The 26177-nt window shown below is 41.4% G+C and overlaps 1 protein-coding gene across 2 annotated transcripts in view; it reads right to left on the bottom strand.

Moving 5' to 3' along the window:
- Positions 1 to 26177, bottom strand: part of prex1 (phosphatidylinositol-3,4,5-trisphosphate-dependent Rac exchange factor 1) — a 77341-nt gene that overhangs the window by 46683 nt on the left and 4481 nt on the right. For both annotated transcript variants that reach the window (XM_060881018.1, XM_060881016.1), the window contains exons 2-5: positions 6498 to 6563; positions 5837 to 5959; positions 1017 to 1121; positions 793 to 894 (exon numbers count right to left, since the gene is read on the bottom strand). In XM_060881018.1, the coding sequence (XP_060737001.1) occupies positions 793 to 894; positions 1017 to 1121; positions 5837 to 5959; positions 6498 to 6563 (396 nt within the window). The remainder of the gene's footprint in view (positions 1 to 792; positions 895 to 1016; positions 1122 to 5836; positions 5960 to 6497; positions 6564 to 26177) is intronic.

Genomic DNA, 26177 nt, shown 5'->3' with positions numbered 1-26177 from the left:
TACACGAGCTAAGTGTGAGGAAATCAATCTCAGACGCAACCTTCTACTCAAAACTCAACTGTAAATAATACTGAATGAAAGAAAGAAAGAAAGAAAGAAAGAAAGAAAGAAAGATACAGTTGAAGAGCAGCACAGGCAGGCAGACAGACAGACAGACAAACAGACAAGACACAAGCAGACAGAAAGGGATACAGGGACATTAATTTAGAGACAAACAGAGACCCCAAAAAACAGACAGACAGAGGCTCAGAAAGGTAAACAGATAAATTAGTTTACAGGTAGTAACAGACAGACCCTGACTGACTGAAAGACAGACACAGACAGAGACACTAACAGGCAGACAGAGACACAGAAAGAGAGAGACAATGAAACACAGACAGACGTAAAGACAGTCAGATAAACGGACAAAAAGACGAGACTCAGAAATACACCAGCAGATCAGCAGACATGCAGACAGGTAGACATTTAAATAAGTGGATGGATGGATGGATGGCTGGATGGATGGATGGATGGATGGATGGATGGATGGAGAAATAAATGCTAAGACAAGTAGACAGACAGACAAACAGAGAGGCAGACAAATGAATAGATAGCAGGATGCAGAAACACAGACAGTGAAACAGACAAACCTAAACCTGACAGACAGACAGACAGGCAGACAAACACACAGACACTGAGTGAGACAGAAACAGTGTAGAATGTAGGGTAAAACAAATAAAAGGCTGCTATGGGTTCTTTGGTTGAGGAGAACCCTGACAGGAGCAAGGCTGACGATGCAGCACAGCTAGGTACCTTGAGCAGGAGAGGGTACTTGCAGATCCTCTGGATAGGTGAGAGCAGGTAACCTTCCAGTGGAACATCTGTGCTCTTCTTCCCTCCCAGCAACATACAGTGCTACAACACAAACACATATACATCCAGGAGGTTTTTTTTTTACCTGTGCCTGTCTAAGAGAATATCCACAAAACATACACAAACACTGTTACCCCGTGGATGTGTGTTTTCACAGCGCTCACCAGTAAGAAGGTGCGGATGTGAGGGATCTTATTGAGCTCCATCAGCAGCCTGAGAGCTTTCTCATGGTTACTGCAGTATTCTCCATAAACTGAAAAGCGGTCTCTCTGGATCAGAGGGGAAAAAAGGTTATCAGCACAAAACAGTCCATCTGCAGAACTAAGAGGGTTTCCTTCTGTACTGTACTTGTGTAGCGCAAAACAGGAATGTGTGTGAGATGCATTGCCAGGCACCACTCAGCAGATTGGCTTATTTCACACGGTGTAATTAGCAGCACTCTAAATACAGCTTGGAGGAAATGTAATTACTGCATCCACTGAGACCATAATGCATTGCAAGAGGGCTTGAACATGCTGAGGATTACTGCAGTGGGAATGAACTGAACAAGTCTTGTGCCAAAAAATGCAGAATGTTCGGGATGGAACCCGAAAACGTGTTGTTCGATTCAAAGAGGTAATATCTTCTAATTACAGGTGGGAATCTGAGGTGCTAGCTCGCGTGAGTGTAGCATTTGTCCAGCATTTTTAGCTTATTGTTATCATCTTATACCTTTTTAACATTTCATCTTAAAGACATAAAATGTCTAAAGTCTTTCTTTTTCTTTAAGATGGTGACTGATGTTTGCCACCTTTACTTTTCATTCAAACTAATGAAAGTAGGTGTGAAAAGGAGACTTCTGTTCTACTTCTGTTATTCAGTATGACACAGGAATTGAAATTGAAGCTCAGTGAAAACTTAACTGTGGCAGCCAAGGAGGCAAAGCCTGAAGAAAACAGGAAGTGGTACACATATGCACAGTGGGTCATGGGTGTGTACCATCACCACGTATTGTCTCTTCTGCTGAACCATCTAGCGGTTAGCCCCGATGGAACGTGTTGGATTTTCTGCACAACTGAAAGCGAGTAAAAAAAAAGCACGGCTATTTGTAGACTGTTAGTGTGTACTTTCAGACACGGGGTGATGTTTAGCTCCTCCAAGCCTTGATCATCTCCTACAAGTCACAGTGTCTGGACTGAGCTCACTGAATGTACGTTATGTGTGGACGCTGGGGTTAGATTGTGAGAATATCAGCTGGTGTGAGGCAATGCTGAGGCTTAATCTGGTAACTGTGACTGACGTGCTGCTCTCTCCTGAGGGTGGAGTCACTTTTCTCACTTTGATAGAGAGATCCAAATCTCACTCTATCGGTCTCTCTTTCTCCATCTGTCCTTCTTTCTTTCTGTCTATCTTCTGCTCTCCCCATCTGTTTGTCTCTGTATGTAGCACTGGCTGTCTATCTTTCCCTCTTGTTACATGCTTTACTCTGTCATTTCTCTCTCTCTCTGTCTCTGTCTCTCTGTCTCTCAGTCTGACAAACTCTATATCTTGCTATGTCTATGTTTCTGTCTGTTGGTCGGTCTGTATCTCTATATCTGTCTCTGTTTGTTTGGCTCGCTCACCTCTGTAGTGCCCTCTGTGTCACTCACTTTAACTCTCTGTCTCACTCTCTCTAAAATGTGGCAAAGGATGTGAGGCTCTCATCTGCTCTGCCTCTTCCACTTCTCACGGCGAGTGCGGTTTTTCATGTGTGTGTGTGTGCGTGTGTGTGTGTGTAAGTAAGAGTGTTGTGCCTCATTATGCTTACAGCGTTTAAAACACTGTAGGCCTCAGAACCATAAGAGCAAACACCAAGCGCCTCGATTATGTGTGTTACATCAAAAGCCGACATCTGTTCTTACACAGGACAACCCATACAGTACACCATCATTTCCACAGTGGACAAACACCAAGAGTTAATCCTCACTGTGATTCTATAATGTTGGCCGAGGCAGACATTTTAACCGCTGAGCATGTGTGTGTCTGTGTGTCTCTAATGTCCTGACAGTTGTGCAATCGATTGTGCTTTCAATCACCTAGAACTCATATCAGTGTAGGATGATGCAATGTTCAGAAATATCATTTCTATTGAATTTTTGGTCACTTTTCATAAACAACACAGTACAAAACGTTTCAATTATAATTTCCTCAGATGGCGGCTTACGTCTCTAAACATCAGCAGCACTTTTGTAATAGAATAAAAGCTAGAAGTACTTAGATGGACTGTATGGGAATTATATAAACATATTCAGCATAGAATGAAATCTCACTTTATATCTGAAAGCAGTCCTCGCAATACACTCAATAGTTGAATTCTAAGCGTCACAGAGACAGAAACCCAGATCGGATTTCTTACGCTGCCACCCAGAGAGGACAACTCCAGCCCCAGACAGCCTGCTTTCAATTTTCAGTTGAATTCCTAATCCAAAAGCTGGCACTTGGGTCTAAAATAGCCCAAATGCTTTATTTCATCCTCTGCCAAATTTATTTTTTAAATTAATGCGCAATATTTAACGTAGCCCCCTGGTGGTTGAGAGGCAGGACACCGTGCTCTCATTGACGCGACCCAGGTTCGAATCCCGGGCAGGGCGCTAACACAGCCACGGTGACAGTTAGCCAAGAGTTAACTGTCAGTGTCATACCCAAGCCGGGATAAAAATAAAAGGGTTATGTCAGGAAGGGCATCCGGCGTAGAACCCGTACCAAATCTATTATGCACATCACGTGATCCGTGTTCCATCAACAGGGAATAGCCAAAAGAAGATTTAAAAAATGAAGGATATTTAAGGTTTCACAATTACACAGCTAGTAATTACAATATCGCAATATAAGTACATATTCACAATAATAAACTGCAGTTAATCTCTGGATTAAAACTTTTCTCTCGTTTTTTTTCCTCTCGTCTCATTTCAAGACCAGCATGTGCTTGCTTCTTTCAGGAGGTTCACTGCACAAAACCTTCCTCTTCCTGAATTATGCAGTGACTCATGCTTTCTGTCTTGATGTGGGCTAAAATAATACCCAGGTTACATCAGCAGGGCAGACACTTAAAGTAATATGCCTCAAATAAGAAAAAAAAGTAGTGATTGGACTTCACATGGGCGGGATATGGTCTCTAAACATAAATATGATGATAGGATTAACGTTGAGTCTTAGATGGAGGAAATATCACTGTAAAGTGGAAGTCAGGGTGGATTTGGGTTAAATACAAGATTACAGTCATTCTGAGCAGAAGGCTCTGTTTTGTTTCGATTACAGCCGTTATGACAACACTGTTATATTCTCCAGTCTGAGTGGTCAGAAGGCGCTGATTAACTTTCTATAATTGGAGCTCTTCCAGTAATTTAGCTGCAAGGATGAATCACGGGTTTATAATAATGAGCTCAACGTAACATGCTTGTCGTCTCTTACACAGGAGAATGTTTGGGGAAAATAAAAGCGTGTGTAATTGTTTATATGAATTTATGATTTCTTTGTCTTTTGTCCCAAGTCCAGACAAAATTGGGAGAGTTTTGTCAGGAATGGCATCCAACTTACAACAAAATATGAGTATCACTGAACCACTTTGGTGACTGCTAACAGGACCAAAACAGTTTAAAGAAAAAGAGAGGCTGGTGAGAGAATGACTTTATATCTGAGAGAATGACTTTATATCTGAGAGAATGAGTTTATATCTGCTTCAACACGAGTAATAACAGAAACACTTACTGCAATGTACAAGGTACTGCTATATATATATATATATATATATATATATATATATATATATATATATATATATATATATACACACACACACACATATATATATATATATATATATATATATCAGATAAGCGGTAGAAAATGAGTGAGAGTGAGTGAGTATATATATGTATATATATATATATATATGTATATATCACGTGCCATTATGTATTATTTCCAGATTAAAGTAGATCACTGTAATCCCACAGATCATTAACACTTTCTAGATGTGGTAGCTTACTGGCTATTGATGCTGGACTATTGATCAGAAGGTTCAGGGCACTGCCATTGCCTGAGCAAGGCCCCTATGCCTCAGTTGTATAAAATGAGATAAAAACGTAAGTCACTCTGTATAGGGGCCGTCTGCCAAATGCAGTAAATGCTCAAAGCAGAAGCATCTCTGAAACACATTTTGAATGTCAGTAGAAGATCAAACACACTTGAAATAGTTAACACTGGGTCATTGTAAACTCCAGCTAAATGCAATCCTAGCATATCCTGTTTGACTTTGCATGCTGCTCATTCTTTACCTGGGGATAACAATTAATCCTGGTTATTCATAATATGATGTTTCACACTGTACATACCTAAACCCTAGAATAACCTTCTTCTCTGCATATTTGAGGTGACAAAAATCATGACTGGATAAATACAGCCTGCAAGCACTTTAGATAACGGCTCGTCTCGCACTTTCACTTCAGTGAGAATTAAAAAAATGACATGTCTGCTATTCTGTGCCTGAGCAGGTATTGTTATCATTCTCAATTTTATACTTTTTTTGACCATTATAAGTTTATAATTGACCAGGTATTCGCTGATATCCAACTTCTGCTAATTTTTCACTGCCACGTACAGTAGTTCCCCTTCGCTACGGCGTGCACTTCTGTGATTTGTTTTTTTAACATGATGTATTTATTGTGTTCTTATGTCATGATTTTCACATGATATGAGGCACACACTGTTTAATTTCTGATTTTGTTTCTGTTCCTAAGCAGCTAGCTGTAACGTTTTAAGCACAGATTTTCACACTGTACAGTATTGGCAGCACAATGTGAGGTGAACACCACAAAAGAGCTCCTGACCCTGCTTTAAGAGTAGAGTTGCTTGCAAATTAACGACGTGTGAAACATTCCTCTACCCGAGGTTAGAAGCGATGATAACCATGGGTTAAGCGCAATGTGAATAGCTCCAAAGACGAGGTGATTAAGAGGAAACTCACAAACTGGAGGAAGACGTGACCAAGTGCGTGCTGAGGCTGAGGCTCGGGCTGTAGACTGGAATCCAACGTGGAGAAAAACTCCCGGTGTACATCCAAGATCTCTTCAATGTTGGAAAACAAGATCTGAGAGCAGCAGAAAAAGAAGAAGTGTTGACAGCAAGTCTAACATTCTCTCTCACTCACTCATTTTCTACCGCTTATCCGAACCACCTCGGGTTATGGGGAGCCTGTGCCTATCTCAGGCGTCATTGGGCATCAAGGCAGGATACACCCTGTGTATCCGACCCATCGCAGGGCACACACACACACACACACACACACAGTCTCATTCACTCACGCAATCACACACTACGGACAATTTTCCAGAGATGCCAATCAACCTACCATGCATGTCTTTGGACCGGGGGAGGAAACCGGAGTACCCGGAGGAAACCCCCGAGGCACGGGGAGAACATGCAAACTCCACACACACAAGGCGGAGGTGGGAATCGAACCCCGACCTTGGAGGTGTGAGGCGAACGTGCTAACCACTAAGCCACCGTGCCCCCCCAAGTCTAACATTCAATAAAAAAAACATATTATACAAAGCTTATTTTCTCCCTTTGCTCGTCTATGGTCATTAGTATAGGTCAAATTGTCATGAGTGCATCACACTGTGTACCTTGACTTGTTCCGGTGTCAGGCACTGCTGATTCTCTCCCATCTGTATGATCCTCTGGAGAAAAGCCTTAAGAAAGAAATGAAAGAAAACACATGGTTATGATGATGTTCTTTTTCACCAGAGAGAGAGAAAGTAAGAAATAGTCCAGCATTTTTAATCCTAATATCAGTGTATCGCTAAACATTCATCGTTTTGACAATAATTTTGCAACTCCCATTCAAGATGACATGTCTGACTCTGATCTAATCAGACAATCTCCTTGATGATACTACTAATTTATATAAATAAGAAAGAAAAACAAGCAAACATTCTGGTACTTAGTTTGGCATCTCTGTCACATGATACAGAGAGAGGGGGGAGAGAGAGAGAGAGAGAGAGAGAGAGAGAGAGATGCGGTCCCACATGCATGGCGTTGTGTGGGTGAATGGGTGTCTCCCATGAAGAAAACAACTGCCACTCAAAGCCTGCTTCTAATTATGGTTTATAAATCTATTCTGAGCAGCTGGCTCACCCTCGGTGGCACTCACTCACTCACTCACTCACCAACTCATTCACTCACTCACTCACAGCATTTAGCAGACACCCTTATCCAGAGTGACTTACAACTGAGCAACTGAGGGTTAAGGGCCTTGCTCAGGGGCCCAGCAGTGGCAGCTTGGTGGACCTGGGGTTCACTGATACTGACTCAGACTCACTGACCTCACTCACTCCCCTCACTGACACTGAATTACCTCACTCACTCACCTCACTGACTTACTCACCTCACTCACTCACCTCACTGACTTACTCACCTCACTCACTCACCTCACTGACACACTCGCCTCACTCACTCACTCACTGCACTGACTTACTCACCTCACTCACTCACCTCACTGACACTGACTTACTCACCTCACTCACTCACTCACCTCACTGACACTGACTCACTCGCCTCACTCACTCACTCACCTCACTCACCCACCTCACTGACACTGACTCACTCACCTCACTCACTCACTCACCTCACTGACGCTGACTTACTCACCTCACTGACACTGACTCACTCACCTCACTCACTCACTCACCTCACTGACGCTGACTTACTCACCTCACTGACACTGACTCACTCGCCTCACTCACTCACTCACCTCACTCACCCACCTCACTGACACTGACTCACTCACCTCACTCACTCACTCACCTCACTGACGCTGACTTACTCACCTCACTGACACTGACTCACTCACCTCACTCACTCACTCACCTCACTGACGCTGACTTACTCACCTCACTGACACTGACTCACTCGCCTCACTCACTCACTCACCTCACTCACCCACCTCACTGACACTGACTCACTCACCTCACTCACTCACTCACCTCACTGACGCTGACTTACTCACCTCACTGACACTGACTCACTCACCTCACTCACTCACCTCACTGACGCTGACTTACTCACCTCACTGACACTGACTCACTCGCCTCACTCACTCACTCACCGACACTGACTCACTCGCCTCACTCACTCACCTCACTGACACTGACTTACTCACCTCACTCACTCACCTCACTGACACTGACTTACTCACCTCACTCACTCACTGACACTGACTTACTCACCTCACTCACTCACTCACTCACCTCACTGACACTGACTCACTCGCCTCCTCACTCACTCACTCACCTCACTGACACTGACTTACTCACCTCACTCACTCACCTCACTGACACACTCGCCTCACTCACTCACTCACCTCACTGACACTGACTTACTCACCTCACTCACTCACTGACACTGACTTACTCACCTCACTCACTCACCTCACTGACACTGACTTACTCACCTCACTCACTCACTGACACTGACTTACTCACCTCACTCACTCACTCACCTCACTGACACTGACTCACTCGCCTCCTCACTCACTCACTCACCTCACTGACACTGAATTACTCACCTCACTCACTCACCTCACTGACACACTCGCCTCACTCACTCACTCACCTCACTGACACTGACTTACTCACCTCACTCACTCACCTCACTGACACACTCGCCTCACTCACTCACTCACTGACACTGACTTACTCACCTCACTCGCTCACCTCACTGACACTGACTTACTCACCTCACTCACTCACTCACTCACCTCACTGACACTGACTCACTCGCCTCCTCACTCACTCACTCACCTCACCGACACTGACTTACTCACCTCACTCACTCACTGACACTGACTTACTCACCTCACTCACTCACTCACCTCACTGACACTGACTCACTCGCCTCCTCACTCACTCACTCACCTCACTGACACTGACTTACTCACCTCACTCACTCACTGACACTGACTTACTCACCTCACTCACTCACCTCACTGACACACTCACCTCACTGACACTGACTTACTCACCTCACTCACTCACTGACACTGACTTACTCACCTCACTCACTCACCTCACTGACACTGACTTACTCACCTCACTCACTCACTGACACTGACTTACTCACCTCACTCACTCACTCACCTCACTGACACTGACTCACTCGCCTCCTCACTCACTCACTCACCTCACTGACACTGACTTACTCACCTCACTCACTCACCTCACTGACACACTCGCCTCACTCACTCACTCACCTCACTGACACTGACTTACTCACCTCACTCACTCACCTCACTGACACTGACTTACTCACCTCACTCACTCACCTCACTGACACACTCGCCTCACTCACTCACTCACCTCACTGACACTGACTTACTCACCTCACTCGCTCACCTCACTGACACTGACTTACTCACCTCACTCACTCACTCACTCACCTCACTGACACTGACTTACTCACTCACCTCACTGACACTGACTTACTCACCTCACTCGCTCACCTCACTGACACTGACTTACTCACCTCACTCACTCACTCACTCACTCACTGACACTGACTTACTCACCTCACTCACTCACCTCACTGACACTGACTTACTCACCTCACTCGCTCACCTCACTGACACTGACTTACTCACCTCACTCACTCACTCACCTCACTGACACTGACTTACTCACCTCACTCACTCACCTCACTGACACACTCGCCTCACTCACTCACTCACTCACCTCACTGACACTGACTTACTCACCTCACTCACTCACCTCACTGACACTGACTTACTCACCTCACTCACTCACCTCACTGACACTGACTTACTCACCTCACTCACTCACTCACTCACTCACCTCACTGACACTGACTCACTCACTCACTCACACCATGTGTGTGCTGAATTACCTGACACACTCCCATTAGTCTCTGATGCTGTAATTCTCAGCATGAGTGGTGTGGTCTCTCTGTGCAGCTCTGTATGTTCTGTGTGCGTTTGTGTCCAGTTTGTGTCTGTGGCAGTTCATCTCAAATTATAACGTCTGTCTGTGTGTCAGTCTGCTTCGGTTACAGAATCTTCCCCTTTGTTTTTACCTTACTGTATGTTATCTATCCGTGCCCTGTGCCACAACAGCATGACAAGTGCCACGTTTAGGAGTACCACTCCCCTGCCTGTGCCGTGCCAGTCCTTTCAGCCCTGCCCTTAATGACAGACCTCGTCTCCCACTTATATTGTCACCCCAGACGCCCTATACACACACACACACACACACACACAAAACTCAACTCTTCTGGGGGTATTCACTCCTACAAATTATCTCCCCTTAAACCAGCTATTAGCATTTATACATTTTAAATCCATGGGTTGGTGTCTTGAGTGTTCTGTCATGAGCATTTAGGCGTATCAGCAGATGTAAAGCCACCTCCTTTACTCTCTACACTGTAGAGTCCTGACAGGATTCTGTGGAGTTTTTTCTGTGATTGTTACAGCCAAAAATGCTTGATTATTATGTTGTATTTGTAGAAGCCAACATTTTGTTTTCCTATTTAAGCTTAGACAAAAATTTATAAAATGTAATGCGGCCTAGGGCTTTCGAGCCACATGCACAAAATTTGGATATGTTGTAGAACCTGGTCTGAAGTTTGTTGCTATTACTTTTCTAAGCGATCCGAGTACCGATACTTCCGGTACCGGGTCTCATAGTGGCCTTTTTTCCCATAGTCTCCCATTATAAATTTTGGAGGTTTATAACTCAGCAAGCTTTTGAACTATCTACACCAAACTCGGCCAGCTCCTTTAGGGTGATACTCTGAACAAATTTTTAAATTGGTGTACCGACTGGCCTTCCGGTTGTGCCGCAGCCCCGCCCCCAATATATGCAACATCAAAAAACTTTTTACAACATGGACATGTGACCTATCAAAACACTCAGCACAATGAGGGGAACTGCCTCGTGGGTATTCTGATGATGTCACGTGATGTCACGTGAAAATCAAAAATTAGCACAACATGAACATGTGACCTATCAAAACACTCAGCCCAATGAGGGGAACTTCCTCAGGAGTATTCGGATGACATCACATGCTCGTCTCCACTTGCCTCCAAATGTTTTGGCACCCTATCTTTCTGTCTACTTGCCTCCAAAAGTAACACTGACTCTTATGTCCACTTGACTCCAAAAAGCACCGGCCTTTGCGAATACTTGCCTCGTCAAAGCCAACATCAAAGTCTGTCGCGACGAACTTTACAAATCTAGTTTTGTTTTGTTTTTTTTCTGGCAAAGTACTTGTATTGAAAAAATCTGTAAGCACAGGATTCTTCTTTTAATCTCTTACCACTAAATACACACATACTCATATTTGACATACTCAGTCCTGTTATAACAGTCATTTGCCCAAACTGACAAATTATTCATTTATTAAAGAACAACACAACATAACTGTATCAGTTTTAAGATTTAATGATGTGGAAGATCTGTGAACTAGTCGCTGCCTGTTCTGATTTAATAATAATATAATATAAGAACTAAATAGCTCACAAACATCTGTTCTTTCTCTCTCGAAGCTAATAAACTGCAGCTTGTCACATACTTAAGGAACCGTAAAAAGCAAATTCCTGAAGACTTTACAGCTTTACATTAAAAAGCCGACGTTGCCTGAAGAGTTCTTTCATAAACATTAAACATATCCTTACACAAAGACTCACCAGAGCCACTGATGATGTTTTTATCACATATGCTTATCATGAGGCTTAAATTTTATGAGCCATACAAATCTCTGTGAAGGATCTTTGACAACAGAAATGATATCCTATCAGAATTAGTCCTGTGATTGGCCCTGCAGCTGTACATCAGATCAATACTGTTAGGGAAGATAAAGGTTTAGAAATCTTGATCATATTGGAAAAATCAACAGTGCACTGGTATAAAAAACATGCAGCTGCATCTTACTTTCACTGCAAAAACAGCTTAACAAAACTTGAATGAAAATATCTTGCTGAATATTTGAAAATTGTCTTGCTCTGTTGCTAGATCATTTGGTTTCATGAAATTTGCAAAATTATGTGCCAAATTTTTAACGTTCACTATTTGGTAGAAACCACAAAAAAAAGATGGAATGTGTCCATGTTCATCACTGTGTTTCCTTGTCATGTCACGTTCCACAGTAGAGGTTAAAGTCTCATATGAATAGACACTCAGTGCTTCAAGAAGGTGTAGTTTTTCATAAGCACTTCTGTTTTAACTAGCCAACTAGGGGCAAAATATTTATTTAAAAGCTTTGAAGTTTCTGCTCTCTGAGATGCCCCAAGTGCTTGATAAGCATCTAAAATTAAAAGGTGTTAACTTTAATTTCTAAAATACTGTGTAAGCTTATCCCAACAGAGGTTAAAACATCTCTCAACAAAAAAACTGACTAATTTTAAATTGGAATTTTCAATTGGATTGAAAATGTTGATAAGTCAATTTCTGTTCCTTCAGGGGACTGGAACACTAGTGTACTGCTAAAAATGATTTAAACTGGAATTTTAGCTTTAAATATTTCTCATGTGCCGTTTTAGATAATAATCTATTATTTGAAGCATTAGATCATATTACTCCATTCAAGATATTTAAAAACTGCTCTGTTTGTGTGTGTGTGTGTGTGTGTGTATAAATACAGCACCATTCATTACACCCTGCAAAAAAAGATGCTCTCACAGTATGACATGCCCCAGTGCAAAAATAAAGCAGTGGATACACTCTGAACTAAACATAGACTTCAGTAGAATAACTGGATACACATAACTGATTCCCGATTAAGACATATTCGGGTGTTATCCCGGCGACAGCACTGTATGATTTTTTGTGAGCAGCCTCTGGCAGGGTGCAGGGGATCCGTCCTTCAAGCGTGCACTAATGAAATTTCCCATATGGCACAACCAACTCATCCTGACCAGATTCATCCATGTGTGAGGTTTCCAAAGGAGCCGCAGAGCCGAAAGCCAGGAAGCTGAGCATCCGTAAAGCCCATAGTGAGAGAGTAGAGGGTGGTCGGCGGCGACGGTGGGCACAAGACAGACATCCTACCTGTGACCCCACATCTCACTAACCCCAGCCTAACATGTATGAATAAGATGAATTATATCAGGAAACATTTCTTTACAGCTATAACAAAGGTGATAATAAGATGACATTAAATGTAACTAGAAACGGATAAAAAGGAAGCTGTGTCATTCTTTAATCATTTTTTTAATGGGTTTTTATCCTGTTTTTCCATATTATCTTCACTTAGCTTATACCACAAATGGCACACACATATGTTGACTACTACCTTCAGGTCATATGATTAATCTTCAGTAACTGGAACAAAGGGCATAATATCAGAAGCCGATATGTTAAGATGCTTCGTGTCCTGTTCCTATGCAGCAGACACCTTTAGTCTTTCGGTACCAGTGCTGCATCACCACCAGTCCTCTCATTGACGTCAAAAAGGCAGGTAAATAAACATATCTGGTATGGTTCTGCCTCACTTCCATGGTAACGTCTTGCTGTTCCTACGGGAGACCGAGTGTGTGAGGTGGAGGCCAGGTAATGCAGAGATTACATGAGATTTAAAATTCATCTGTTCCCTCATGGTTCAATCAAAGCGGTCACACTTCTGTTGTTTATGTCATATTAAATGTCAGCCTGGAAGTGCAGACTCTTTGTGGCGTGAAACCTTGTCAAGGCATGTGCATGTTAACTTAAATGAAAATTAAGTAAAGCTGAACTGGAGTATGATTTAGACCACTGTAAGAGAACAACAACAAGTATGTATGTACTTAAATAATACTGGTTTATAGCCGGAAGAATGTCTAAATCTAGGGTTAGGCTTTCCTGATTTCTTTTTTTAAGATTCAATTAAGATTTTAATTGGCTTAAAATGAGCCACTGCTTTTTCAAATCTTAATTGTGATTGGTCAGCAGCAGTTTCATGCTGTAGCTTCTGTCTGAAAGATAATTCACAGGTTTATATGAATGTACTCGTTCTAGGATGCTAGCGTCTCCATAGCAACAACTCATTCACAGGCACTTGTAAGAGCACTCTACCTAAACAGTTTAAAACGTGTGCAATCTTTGTCATGAAATCTGCTGTGACAAGATGCTCTTCACTGTCAGCGCTTTGTAACAGTCAGAGGTAACGCTTTCAAATTGGATAGTTTCTCACCAGGTCTTTACTGCGGAGGTAACTCAGTACTCAGTTTCTCAGTAACTTGCAAGTTGAATATTTAGTCTTATTAAGTGGCCTCATAAACAATTTGCAGCCATAGAAGAAAAATAAAACAACTTTTTAAACAACTCTTGCTTCTTATCAGGCCATATCATGACACCCTGTCATTATTTTTCTACAACACTTATTGCAAAGTGTTTTTAATATAATTTGCTGATTTGGCTTTCACTTTTCTCTCTCTCCCCGATGGATGCTGAATGCCCAATTTTGTTTGCATTAGCCTGTAAAGCAATGCTTGTTGACGCAAGCTAACATAGAGCAGAAAGATGGTGTGGTTCAATCAGAGCCTGAGTACTGCGGCTCTCCCGCTGCAGCTGGTGATCAGAAGGATCGCATTACCCCGCCGGATGAGAGCCCAAGGCAATTGCACAAGAAAGGAAACATGCAAGTGTCCATATGTCTCAGCCAATGAAGCAATCTGTTCTCTCAGTGAACTACAGGAAAAAAAAGTCATCACAATGGCAGTGTTGGTGACCTTAACTAAACACCAGTATGAATTCAGGGACAGGATGGGTCTTATCTTCTCTTGTTTTAGGAAGGAAATGACACCATGCCTATCCTGACCAGAGCCGTTGCTTCCCCAATCACAACAAACACAACAAACTAATACTCTTGATAGTTTTGGAAACGACTTCTTCTGAACAGCACACAATGGACCCAGAGCAGGGCAGAGAGATGGGAAAAAGGAGGCACAGTAGCTTGCACTGCCTTTCACCTTTGTACTGGACATGGCTGAGCACTGACAGCTCAGGCTCATAAGAACAGTGGAGCTAGTCACACTCTCACTCTCTCTCTCACACATACACACACACACACACACACACACACACACACACACAAAACACAGAAACAGACAAAGTAGTGTGAAATCAAGGAACATTTATCCCTAGAAGTCATTTTAAACTCTGTGTTCCACCCTTGTGTTGTTAATTGCTTAATAAAACCCATCTGGACTGCTGAATAGTGCAGACATTAGCATGTGAGAAGCCCATACAGACTGCAGGTAGACCCTCTGCTATCCTTAACCAAATGAAATACTTCCCTTAAACACAAAAAGTGTTTTTTTTTGTATTTTTTGTATGTTTTTGTATGTTTTTTTATACTATTTTTTGTAATAGTCTGTTCTGGTCTGGTTAAGTGGCTGAATCACATAATATAGACTGTTGTCTGAGGCATTTTTTAGCACATACAGTCACAGTTTTTGATTTATAATGGGGACTTTCTCATTACTTACAAAAAAAAAAAAAAAACACTCTAGAAGGAATGTTTCACTCAGTCACTCAACAGCTTCAATCTGGTCTTGATATCTGAAAAGCTTTAGCTACAAAACCAACAAACTAAACTATCTAGCAAATAATGACAAAACAGTCCAAAACTCGGACCCTGCAAATTCATCTACCTGTGGCAAATGCTAACTTGTTTACTAGCAGTAAGCTAGCCAACCAGCTAACTTACCTAAAGACAGTGATTAATATGAAGTATTTTTGACATGTTTGGCTTTAATATTGCTGAGAAAATGGTCGTGTATAATCCTCTGGCTAATGTGAACAAGTTTACAGTTTATTATCAGCAAATGAATCAATAAGCATACTGCTTGTATACTGTCTAGTTGGCTAGCTAACTTAGGTAATGAACAAAATATTGACCGTTACAGTAAATACTGAGGTTCGGCTTCTGAAGAAGAAATCACTGAGAACACGCTAAAACAAATCATGTCTACCTACAAATGTAAACGACTTTTCTAGCACTTTACTAGTCAGCTAGATAGTTGCTAACTGCTAGCTAGCTAACCTGGCTAATGATTAACAACATATTAATACATTTTGACAGGTTATACACTTTAAAAATGAATAAATACAAATCATGAGCAAGATTATGTATTATTAGACTAGCTGCTAATTACCAAGCTAAACAGCTAGCCATTGATGTGCCAAATATTGACTGTTACAGTACATTTTAAAAAGTTTTGCTACTGAAAAATAAATCACAGAGAATTTGACAATATAAATGTTACCAATGTGAACCAGTTTGTTAGCACTAGACAAGTTGACCGGTTATCTGCTAGTAAACTAGCTAGCTAGCTATCTAACTTGGCTAATGATCAATAAAAAAATGATCAATCATCAAATAAATAGCTTCAGCTAGTTTGCTAGTAGTTTGCTTGTAGAAAATTAAGCTATTGTTCCAAGTAATACAGTGCATTTTGTCAGTTCTTCAGAAACCACTCAGAATATGACAGAGCACATCATGTCTAAAATGAGCTAGTTTAGGAGCTGTGATTTGTTCATAGTTTTATTTTAGCCATTAAAAGCTCTTGGACTGAATATATTTTACTAGCTCTTGGACTGAATATATTTGTGACATATGAGCAAGTGTAAACTAAAAAAAAACCCAACATCTGGCCAGCTTGCAGCCTCAAGCCACATTTGTGCAGAACGAAAGTGGCACAAGGCCTCATATTTTAAGGTTATTGTAGTCTATGAAACTAATTGTGTGAGAGAGTCTTGCTGCATGAAAACATGTTTGCTGTTTGAACTGATGAAAAACAACCAAGCTGGATGACAGGTCTCAAGTGCAAACCACATGCACCGTCCGCAATCTCGCTGCAGCTGCATGACGACGTATAAAGCACGCCAGGCAAATAAAAACTGTTTGAGGAGTAGAATAAAGGATGCACACCGGGTTTATTCTTGTTATCACAGGGTAATGTCAAAGGCGTAATTAGACCTTTATTGTCAATGTCTAGGAGGAGAAACACAGGCTCCTCAGCCACAGAAATCTCAACACTCTAAGCCAGCACTCAAAAGCTAGTTTGTGTCACTTTCACACGTCCTCACTGGATCAGACACTCAAGTATTGCTGGTAAATGACCCTTCTCACAGGACGGTGTGAAGGCTTTCATTAACATGCACTAGCCTGTCCTTTTCTAATAAACAAAACTTCTACAACTCAATTAGCCAAATCGACCAAAGCTAAACCATCTGTTTGGTGGATGCAATAGAGAAATTAGGAAAAAGTCACTCAAGCTGTGCGATTTGTTATGCTTAAACTAAATAAAGCACAAAAAAAATATTTTCTAAGAAGAAAAGTTTAAACAAAAAAGGAAGCCAGAACCATGCACATGTAAACACTGTGCACGTGTTTCTCTATCGAAATCCCATCACAAGTTACGGTAATTCTCACTTGAGCAGAATCAAATTCATAATAGGAAAAGTAACACAAGATGGTGAGAGTTCTCTTTCTGACAAAACAAAAAGAGGAAGGATGTATTCGGACAGGAAGCGCCGCAGTGTGAAGAGGCCGCATGCAGTCAGATGCTTTACCAAAAGATCTGGCCACAGATACACAAGCTCCGGCGGTTTTATTCTTCTGTCTTATCAAGCAATAAGACCAATCAACCAACCACTTTTCAAAACCAACTTATAGTGTAAACCTGGTCCTCGGGGTTAAAAATTACCCTTTAAAACCTTAAAATTAAGCACTTTATGCTAATGTTATACTAAAAATTAATAAAAATAAATAAAATTAATAAAATAAAAATATACTCCAATTTGACCTTAGGATCAAGGAATTATTTTTGGATGTGAAAATTGCATGGCATAAATGAATGATTGTGGATTGTCAGCAACCACAAACAAAACCTGATGGATTTTTTTTCAAAAAAAGATGGATGGATGGATGGATGGATGGATGGATGGATGGATGGATGGATGGATGGATGGATGGATGGATGGATGGATGGATGGATGGATGGATGGATGGATACAGTACAAGTGTATTATTCAGTTCATTCAGTCCATGTATACTGTAAGTGTTAATCTGTGTAAATGTGTGTTGATATAATGACCCTACAACTTTCTCAGCAAAGCTAATGAAATCAGACTGATGGCCATATGTTGGGAGGAAAAAGCTCACAGACCATATCTCTGTGTTCCTGTCCTGCTCCAAAAGTAGAGGGTGGCAGAAGGTTAGACATGGGTGACAAGCCTTTCGTTTGAAGTGAGCTGCTCAGGCAAGCATGGTCAGACACAGCGAGGTAAAGACACTCAGACGGGCCATATGCTCTCCTAGACAGTAGCCTCATCCAAGAAGACTCAGGGTCAAGGGCCTGCTGCCGTGACCTTCTGCCATCAGCACACTAACCACGATTCGTCTGACCTAGCAGGAAGGTTTATGCTCAGTAAGCACCAGCTGAATAACAAACTCTGAAAAGGGCTTCATGTGTGACTGAAACTTTTGTACTCTGCTTCATTTGCGTGATGCAGCATGTCAGAGTAGAAGGGAATTAGTTTAGTTTATATAACTGTAAAATTCAATATTAAAAAAAAAACAGGAACAGAATCTGCTTTTTTGGTCTGTTTTACATTAAAAACTCAGTATGACCTCTAGTATGAATATAACAGGAGGAAATCATCAAATATTTTTTGCTTATACTACATCATCATCATCATCCTCATTATCTCTACCTCAAAGTGAAATTAATGATAAGGACACCGTTGTTTTATTCACTAAAGCTTTACTGATACGTTGTCAGTTTTCTCTACATTGTTTATGGTTCTTAAAAATAGAGATACTAATATGATGCCATTCAGACGAGATGAGATTTCCGGGGGACATATGTCTATTAAATCATGTCCCTGGAGGACATCAGTATTAAATAAGGGATAAGTAATCTCTGTATAAAACACAGAAATTGCAGTGTCTTCACGGTGTATTGAGGGAGTTCCCACCATGCATACTACATACACCTCATTTTAATACAAACTGCTAAAGCAAGCTGCAATTCAGCATAAATAGGTCACATGACTAAAACAAGCATGAAAGTTTAACTTTTGCTTGAATTGAACATACATAAGTTTTTAAGTTTATTTATACCCCCAGAAGTGCTGTTTCCCTTAAAATGACCATTTAAATGCCATCTACTGTATATTTAAATTTGTGTGTTTCAAACTCATCCGATGCTTTGTTTTGTTTCGATTTTCTAGAGGTCAACAGAAAGAAGCGCTTCCCGGAGCGACTCTGGACTGAAAAGCACAAAACGTCTTTCTCCCACAGGATACGGCCTACTGGGATCTTTAACAGCATGTCGATTCGGACAGGATACACCACCTGTGATTATTTCCACAGGTCAAGGTAAAATACAGTGTAATGTTTCCAGACGCATGAAACAACGGTCCATGAAATTGACAGACATGACCGATTCAGATGAGACCTCAAAGATAATATACAATTATCCAAACAGGGCTGTAGGAATTTGATTTAGTTTCCTGAAGGACATTTATTTTGATTGATGAATCTTTACCCATTTTCCTCTGAAAAAGAGGGTGGTCCTGTATAAAGCCTCATTGCTTTACAGCACAGTTTCTATCAACCTTGCTTAATAAATGAACTGATGGCCTGTTTTTTATTGTTTGTTCAACACTGAATATACAACAATACACCATTTCCTAATACAAGTTTCCTCTAAAGGTTCAAAGCCATTTTGACCACAACTACCTCTGAAAACTTGATGCTATTTGCAGTTGTGTAGAGCTGAATTGTTTGTTTTAAGAAACTATGGACAAGTCTGAATTTTGCAATCACATGGATTTTAAAGGCCATTACCCAGTTGTGAAATTTAGGCAAAATATGATGTTCTGTCAACTTGTACGAATACAAACAAGACAGACCAATTGGCCATCAGATCCTAGCAGCAAAGCTCTTAATATGAGACTGAACAGCAAAGCCCTGACACCTACAGCATTAGTAAGTGTGATAACATGGCTCAGCACAAAGAAAAACTAACAGACGAGAGACACTGAAATGCAGAAGTGCTCATGAACATTTTGTGCAGATGAAAACCTCAGCACGTGACCCCTGACGATCAGATGGAAAAACAGAAGTGAGACATTTAAAGACACTTCTGCACTGTCAGGCAAAGTGGTGTGCGTTCATCACTAACTTTGTCAGCAAGAGCACATCGTATCTAAGGAGAGTTTAGTATAAACCTTATTTGAATGGGTGCATACTAAAATACCACACAGACACTTTAACAGGAACACATGAACATTCATGCAACTACCCAACCTGACAATCACATGGAAGCAGAACATTGCATAAATTCATGAAGATGTCCGACATGTGACTTTGATCATTGCATAATGATTGTTGTTGCCAGAAAGACTTGTTAAAACCTACCGTCTATATCCTGTGTCTCTAGACTTTGAATAGAATGATGCATAAAGAAAAGAAAGAAAAAAACGACAACTCTAGTAGCAGCAAAGGCTTAATAATGAGAGATGAGAGAGGAGAACGGCCAGACTGGCTCGTGCTTACAGGAAGTCTAAAAAGAACCACTCTTTATATACATGGTGAGCAGAAAATCATCTTATCCTGGACAATACTCTGAAGATTGAGATTCATGGGATACAAAACCAGAAGAACAAAAAGGGTTTCACTTCTACCAGAACAAGACTCTGAGGCTACAGTGGGCACAAATTCAACAGACAGATGAAGATTGGGAAAAACATTGTCTGGCCTGATTTAAATATCTTGCTCAAATTGTGCGATTGTGAGATCTGCTCATTATGTCAAGACCACTAAGCTACCAGTGCTGTACAAATGGGAATGAAAAAACTACATGTCAGATGAATAAGTCCAAGTACATGTCCATGTGGGTGCTTTGGTTTCCTCCCACACCCTGAAAACCTGCCTACAGGTGGATTGTCTAAGCTAAACTGCCCCTGAGGTGGTCACTGCATGTTTAACTCATTAAGAATGTTTTACACTCGTATTTAGTCATAAAACCACTCTCATATGAACAAATAATGATGTGAAAAAAAGACCCACTCCGAATAACAAAAGTATGCAGAAGTTCTGAATTTTCACTTCACAGCTAAAAAGCAGCTACTGTGCTCACTTAACATGGGCAGAGAAAAGACGGAACAATGCGAGAGCTCTTTAATCACACAACAATGCAGGGAACTCAGAGAGGTGCCCTAAATAACCGGGGCAGTGCACAGTAAACAACGTTTAATACTGAAAATTTAGCAACACTAATTCAAGTGTCACCCAGATGCATTTTTCAGCCATCCAGCATTCCTTGTGTTTTTTTTCCCTCTCTATGCAATCTGGATCTGCTTTCCTCTGTATGAGCCTTTCAAAACATAAACCATCTGATAGAATCCAGTAGCTTGGGCTCGTGTAGGCTGACCCGGATGATGTGAAATACACTTAATCAAGTGTAGACGATCCAGCTTCAAAATATAATTCGCTTTGCATGACTGCAATTTAAAACACCACCTCATTTTAATTATCTGATGACAAAGTGAAAACAGGAGGAACCTGAATGACAGAATTAAAAGAATGAATGTATTTCAGAGTCAAGGATTTCCAGTCTTTATCCCCAGGGACTTGATTTGGTTTTCCAGTCAAGAGATAAAATAGTGAAGGCTGCTGAGTAGTGCTGAGCATTCTAAACAGAGATGTTTTGGGACACAATGTTGAACAAATTAATGCCCCACTGTCACCACTTTTCCACTCTTCTGTGCGAGTGAGGTGCCTGTGCAGGCAATCTGTTTCCCACAACGTGAGCAACACCCAAAAGTGACCGAACCTGAGATTCCCTTTCCCACTGAATACTCGCATCGAAACAGAGCCAGCATCATCGAAAAGGCCCTTTCATGGCTTGCTGTGAGAATGTGCTTCGCTGCAAAAGAGTCTAGAGCCATTTTGGACACGAGGAAGGGGCCGTTTTGGCCAGCATGGCGTGAAATCGAATAAATAAAAACGAGTAAGGGGGAGACGAGAAAGGGGAAAATCCTCTTTTTGTGGCTGAGGCCCAGAAGACTGAGACAAAAGGCCCAGTGGCAGGAGAACTGGAGGGATGAAAAAAGGGGAGTTGAGCTTGGCCCTTTCTCCCCATCACTCTGATTCACTGCCGCCGCCCCCCTCCAGTCTCTTCCCTTCAGCCATGCCCGCACATACAAAGTCTTCTTTGAGCTCGGCCGCTTGTCTCTCACTTCCGCTTTGTGGGGCTTCGGAGTGCAGGACTGTTTGAGCTGCCTGCAGAAACGGAAACAAAATTTTGCCTCTGCTAAAAGATGTGAGATACACCAGATGATCAGTATATAATATTGTTATGCTAGTTGGCATGTTTATGTTCACGTGACTATAATTTTGGTCAAAGTCACTAAGGTTGAATCATATCAGACCACTGCATTTGAATACACTGTATTCACATCACAATCGTAATTATGTATCAACGGTGTTATTATTCGTCCGTGCAAAATATTCTATAGTCCGAGATTTTGTCTTTCGATTTAGACCTTTCCAATAAGGTCAGGATTCTAGATCCCTTTCCTATTTCTTTTAGTTTTAGCATTGCTGACATCCAACTTGCTTCTAACTAAAATTCAAGCCCGGCTATTTATGACTGAACAATCGAATGCACGATGCAGATTAATAAACACAAGCTTCAGAGGTTCCCTCAACAGCTTCCATCATTACGAGCTGTAAATACCGGCACAATTGGTACAAACATGCTCGTTGATGTCAGTGACAGTGGAAAGGAGTTCTCTGCACCGACATGTGGCAGGGCAGATAAGATCTGAGAGCAGATTGGAGGAGCCATCTGGAAGGCGTTTGGCCTTCTCTCCGTGGAAGAGGGATTGGACTGGTGGAGGAGCAACATGAGAACCCAGGGGTCACACACAGCAGGGGGTATAGGGGAGGGGCACAAATCCTGGGCTGACCCAGGCTATACACCCCAACTCTGGTAAGGTCCAAATAATAATAAGAGAGATGGTTTTTTTAACGTGATTGTTGGGAGTGAGGAAAATAGATTGAGTTATGACTCATTATTAATAACATTGCTTCATTCCTGCCACTTGTTAGCTCATGCTTTGGGGTAGTAACCAAGTTCCATTAACAGATTGATTTGCAATTTGCAGCAATTAGCCTAAGTGGACACGTGATCTTCTCTGATGGGTCCCTCAAGGTGAGCTGTTAGATACTTATCTATTTACGGAATGAAGCCCTCCGTAATACAGTTCGAATATGCATAAACACATCAGAATGGAAGCCTTCTATTATTATTCTATCTATTATAGACATGGTATTAGTATATCAGCTATCAGTGCAGAATGAAACACCCTTATAAACAAATGAATCATGTTGGGAATAATTTATATAAAAACTTGGGGTTGCATCAGGTCTATCCTTTAGCATTTTCTTTTGTGGTTGGAATGGAGGACTTCCCATACTCACCGCAACCAAAAACACAAAACAGACATGACGGCATAACAAATTGATCTACGTCAGCAGTCTGACATGGCATTTCCAAACATGTAAAAAGTGCATTACCACAAACATGAGGTACTTGAGGCCCCAAGGTCCTAGTTAGATAGTTGTATTTGATGTTCTTTCACTAGCTTTCAAACCTTTGAGCCAAAGTTGGTCACATCTGAGGATAAATTAAAGACAAGCATAACCATATACCCTGGTAGGTCTGTGATCGTCCCTCAGAGTGGCAGAGGTGGTAATGCTTCTTTCAAGCTCAACACCAGCTAAGCTGGAGCAGTCAACATCACTCAGTTCATGTTTCACCCTCGATTACAGTAGCTTACACGCACACGGAAAACGGGAAAATCCCATCTATCTGTGGCTTACTGAAGCCACCAGGATCTTAGGGAGTCTGAGCTTCCGTGGGCGGCATTTGGCCTCAGAGTGCGGGGGGAAAATTTCCCTCAGGACACTTCAGGAATTCCTCTGAGCTCTCTCAGTGAAGAGGCCAATAGGTCAGAAGACCCTGATTTACTGCTGTCTCCTTTGCACCAGTCTATTGTTGGGTGACATAACAAAACTATCTTTTGTGTTGATGATTACCCGACAATCGAGGCTACTTCTTGTAGTCATCCAGTAAAATTCAAACATCGCTTAAACACAAAAATCTCCTTTCCACCCAAACAATGAAGCAAATGCCAAAAAATAGCATTATGTTCACAATGACCTGAGAAATGAGGGGTTAAACAAATATTTTATTTACAGAACATGAACCCTTTGACTCAGACAGTCTGCAGTCTGAAACCATTCATAATACACAACAAGTGGCACTAGCGCTGCGGCCTGTTTGTAAAAGGTGAGGAGGGACAGACAGGTGTGGCCCATGTAGTGCGTATCTGTGTGTACAGTGGCATCCTGCCAGGCAGATCTGATTCAGACACCGGCATCCAGACGACTTATTTGGATGAGATCCCAGATGGCGAATTTCAAACCAAACCTGAGAAGTTTGTATATTAAAAGATGAATGAGGCATTCTTCTTTTACCACTTATCTCCTACTCTCTCTCTCTCTCTCCTGTGAGATATCAGAAGGCATATAATACTTAATTAACACTTCCCAGCCCTCTGACAAAGCGGCGAGATATTGCAGACGCCTTTATCCGTCCCCTGCTGAGTATTACTTCACACTAATAGAACAGCGCTGATGCTCACAACAAGCAACGTATTCAATTCAAATGACTAACCGAGGCTCAAAATGTTGGCAGAATTTATGAGAGATTACTTTGCAAATTTCATTTTTGAAAGTATATCCAAATTTGAAAGTATAACCTTGTATAAAGGTAAGATTACATCCTAGTACATGTAATATAGGAAAACAAATGCCTTAAGACATTAAAATATCTAATCCAAAGTATGCAAACGAGCAATCATGAAACAGCCTAGGCATGTATAGAAATAAATCAGTGTCAGAACTGGCTTTCTAATACTTGGCAACAGGGAAGCTTACATAGCTGCGGTTGAGACCTATTAACTATGCAGATTAATACTTTCCTTCCACTGTGCCAGCTTGTGCCTTTGACAAGTGTAAAATAAAACACAATGGGCCACAGTGTTATGGGAGAATTATATATATATATATAAAAAAGAAGCTAATAGTCTGTGATTTGGGACTAGGATTGTGATTGGGTGGTGTGATGCAACAGAAGTCAGGTCCCACCCGGAAGTGGATTATTTTCCCATCTTCAAGTGTTACATTCCTTGCCAGCATCTTGCCAGAAATTGACATTTACAGCATTTGGCAGACGCCCTTATCCAGAGCGACTTACATTATCTCATTTTTTTTTATACAGCTGAGCAATTGAGGGTTAAGGGCCTTGCTCAGGGGCCCTACAGTGGCAGCTTGGTGGACCCGGGATCGAACTTACAACCTTCCAATTGATAGCCCAACACCTTAACCACTAGGCTACCACATTTCTACTTTAATAACAAACAACACGTCGTGTGTTCTGGCAATTTATAGATGTATATAATGGAATGGAATGTCTGTGAAACAAGTCAGTACCTGTCATCAATTATAATTTATATATAGAAGCTATAAACAGTCATGAGTCCTGATGACTTTTCTGGGGCTGAAAACCTACGGTGCGTTACAAGGTGTTAAAACCTGAAACCTCATACTCCATTATTTAGCCTTTAGCTATTTATTAGATTACCTGGAGTGTCTGCTATACAAGTGCCTGTGAATGTGTTGTTGCTAGAGAAGTGCTAAAGTTTAAGAACAGTTCTAAGCTGTCGTAGAGGCTTGTGAGAATTCTTGAGTGACTAAATCATGTAGGCTTTTGCACTAATTCTGTCTCAGACCACCTAGTAAATATCAATGAAAATCATATAAAGAACTGATGTATGGGACAGGAGTTTCATTGGGTTTGTGCCATTGGCAAATCAATAAATGGGCGTAGCTAGAAGTGCTTTAACAATTAACGGAAACTCAATTGATTGGAAAATAAATAATTTGATGCAATGAACTCAAATGTTTGAATCCATTTAGTGTTAGACAAGACAAGAACTGACAAATGACTAACACACCATTTTTGCACCATTTTGATGCATTCGCTTGACCACAGTTGACATAAATGTTGTAAATTACCCACTGAATTGTGATTAATTCATTAAATGAAACACATTACCACACATCTGGATTTGAAACAAAGGCCATCGCAGTTTTCACAATCGAAGTGTGAAAAGGTTATTAGATTGGTTATTTATAAACCTGAAACCTCACACTAGTACTTCCTGAGTGAGGAA

This window comes from Tachysurus vachellii, chromosome 11, assembly GCF_030014155.1.
Source record: "Tachysurus vachellii isolate PV-2020 chromosome 11, HZAU_Pvac_v1, whole genome shotgun sequence".
Taxonomy (NCBI): Eukaryota; Metazoa; Chordata; class Actinopteri; order Siluriformes; family Bagridae; genus Tachysurus; species Tachysurus vachellii.
The sequence above is the reverse complement of the archived record's forward strand: the minus strand, read 5'-3'. Positions and strand labels throughout refer to the sequence as shown.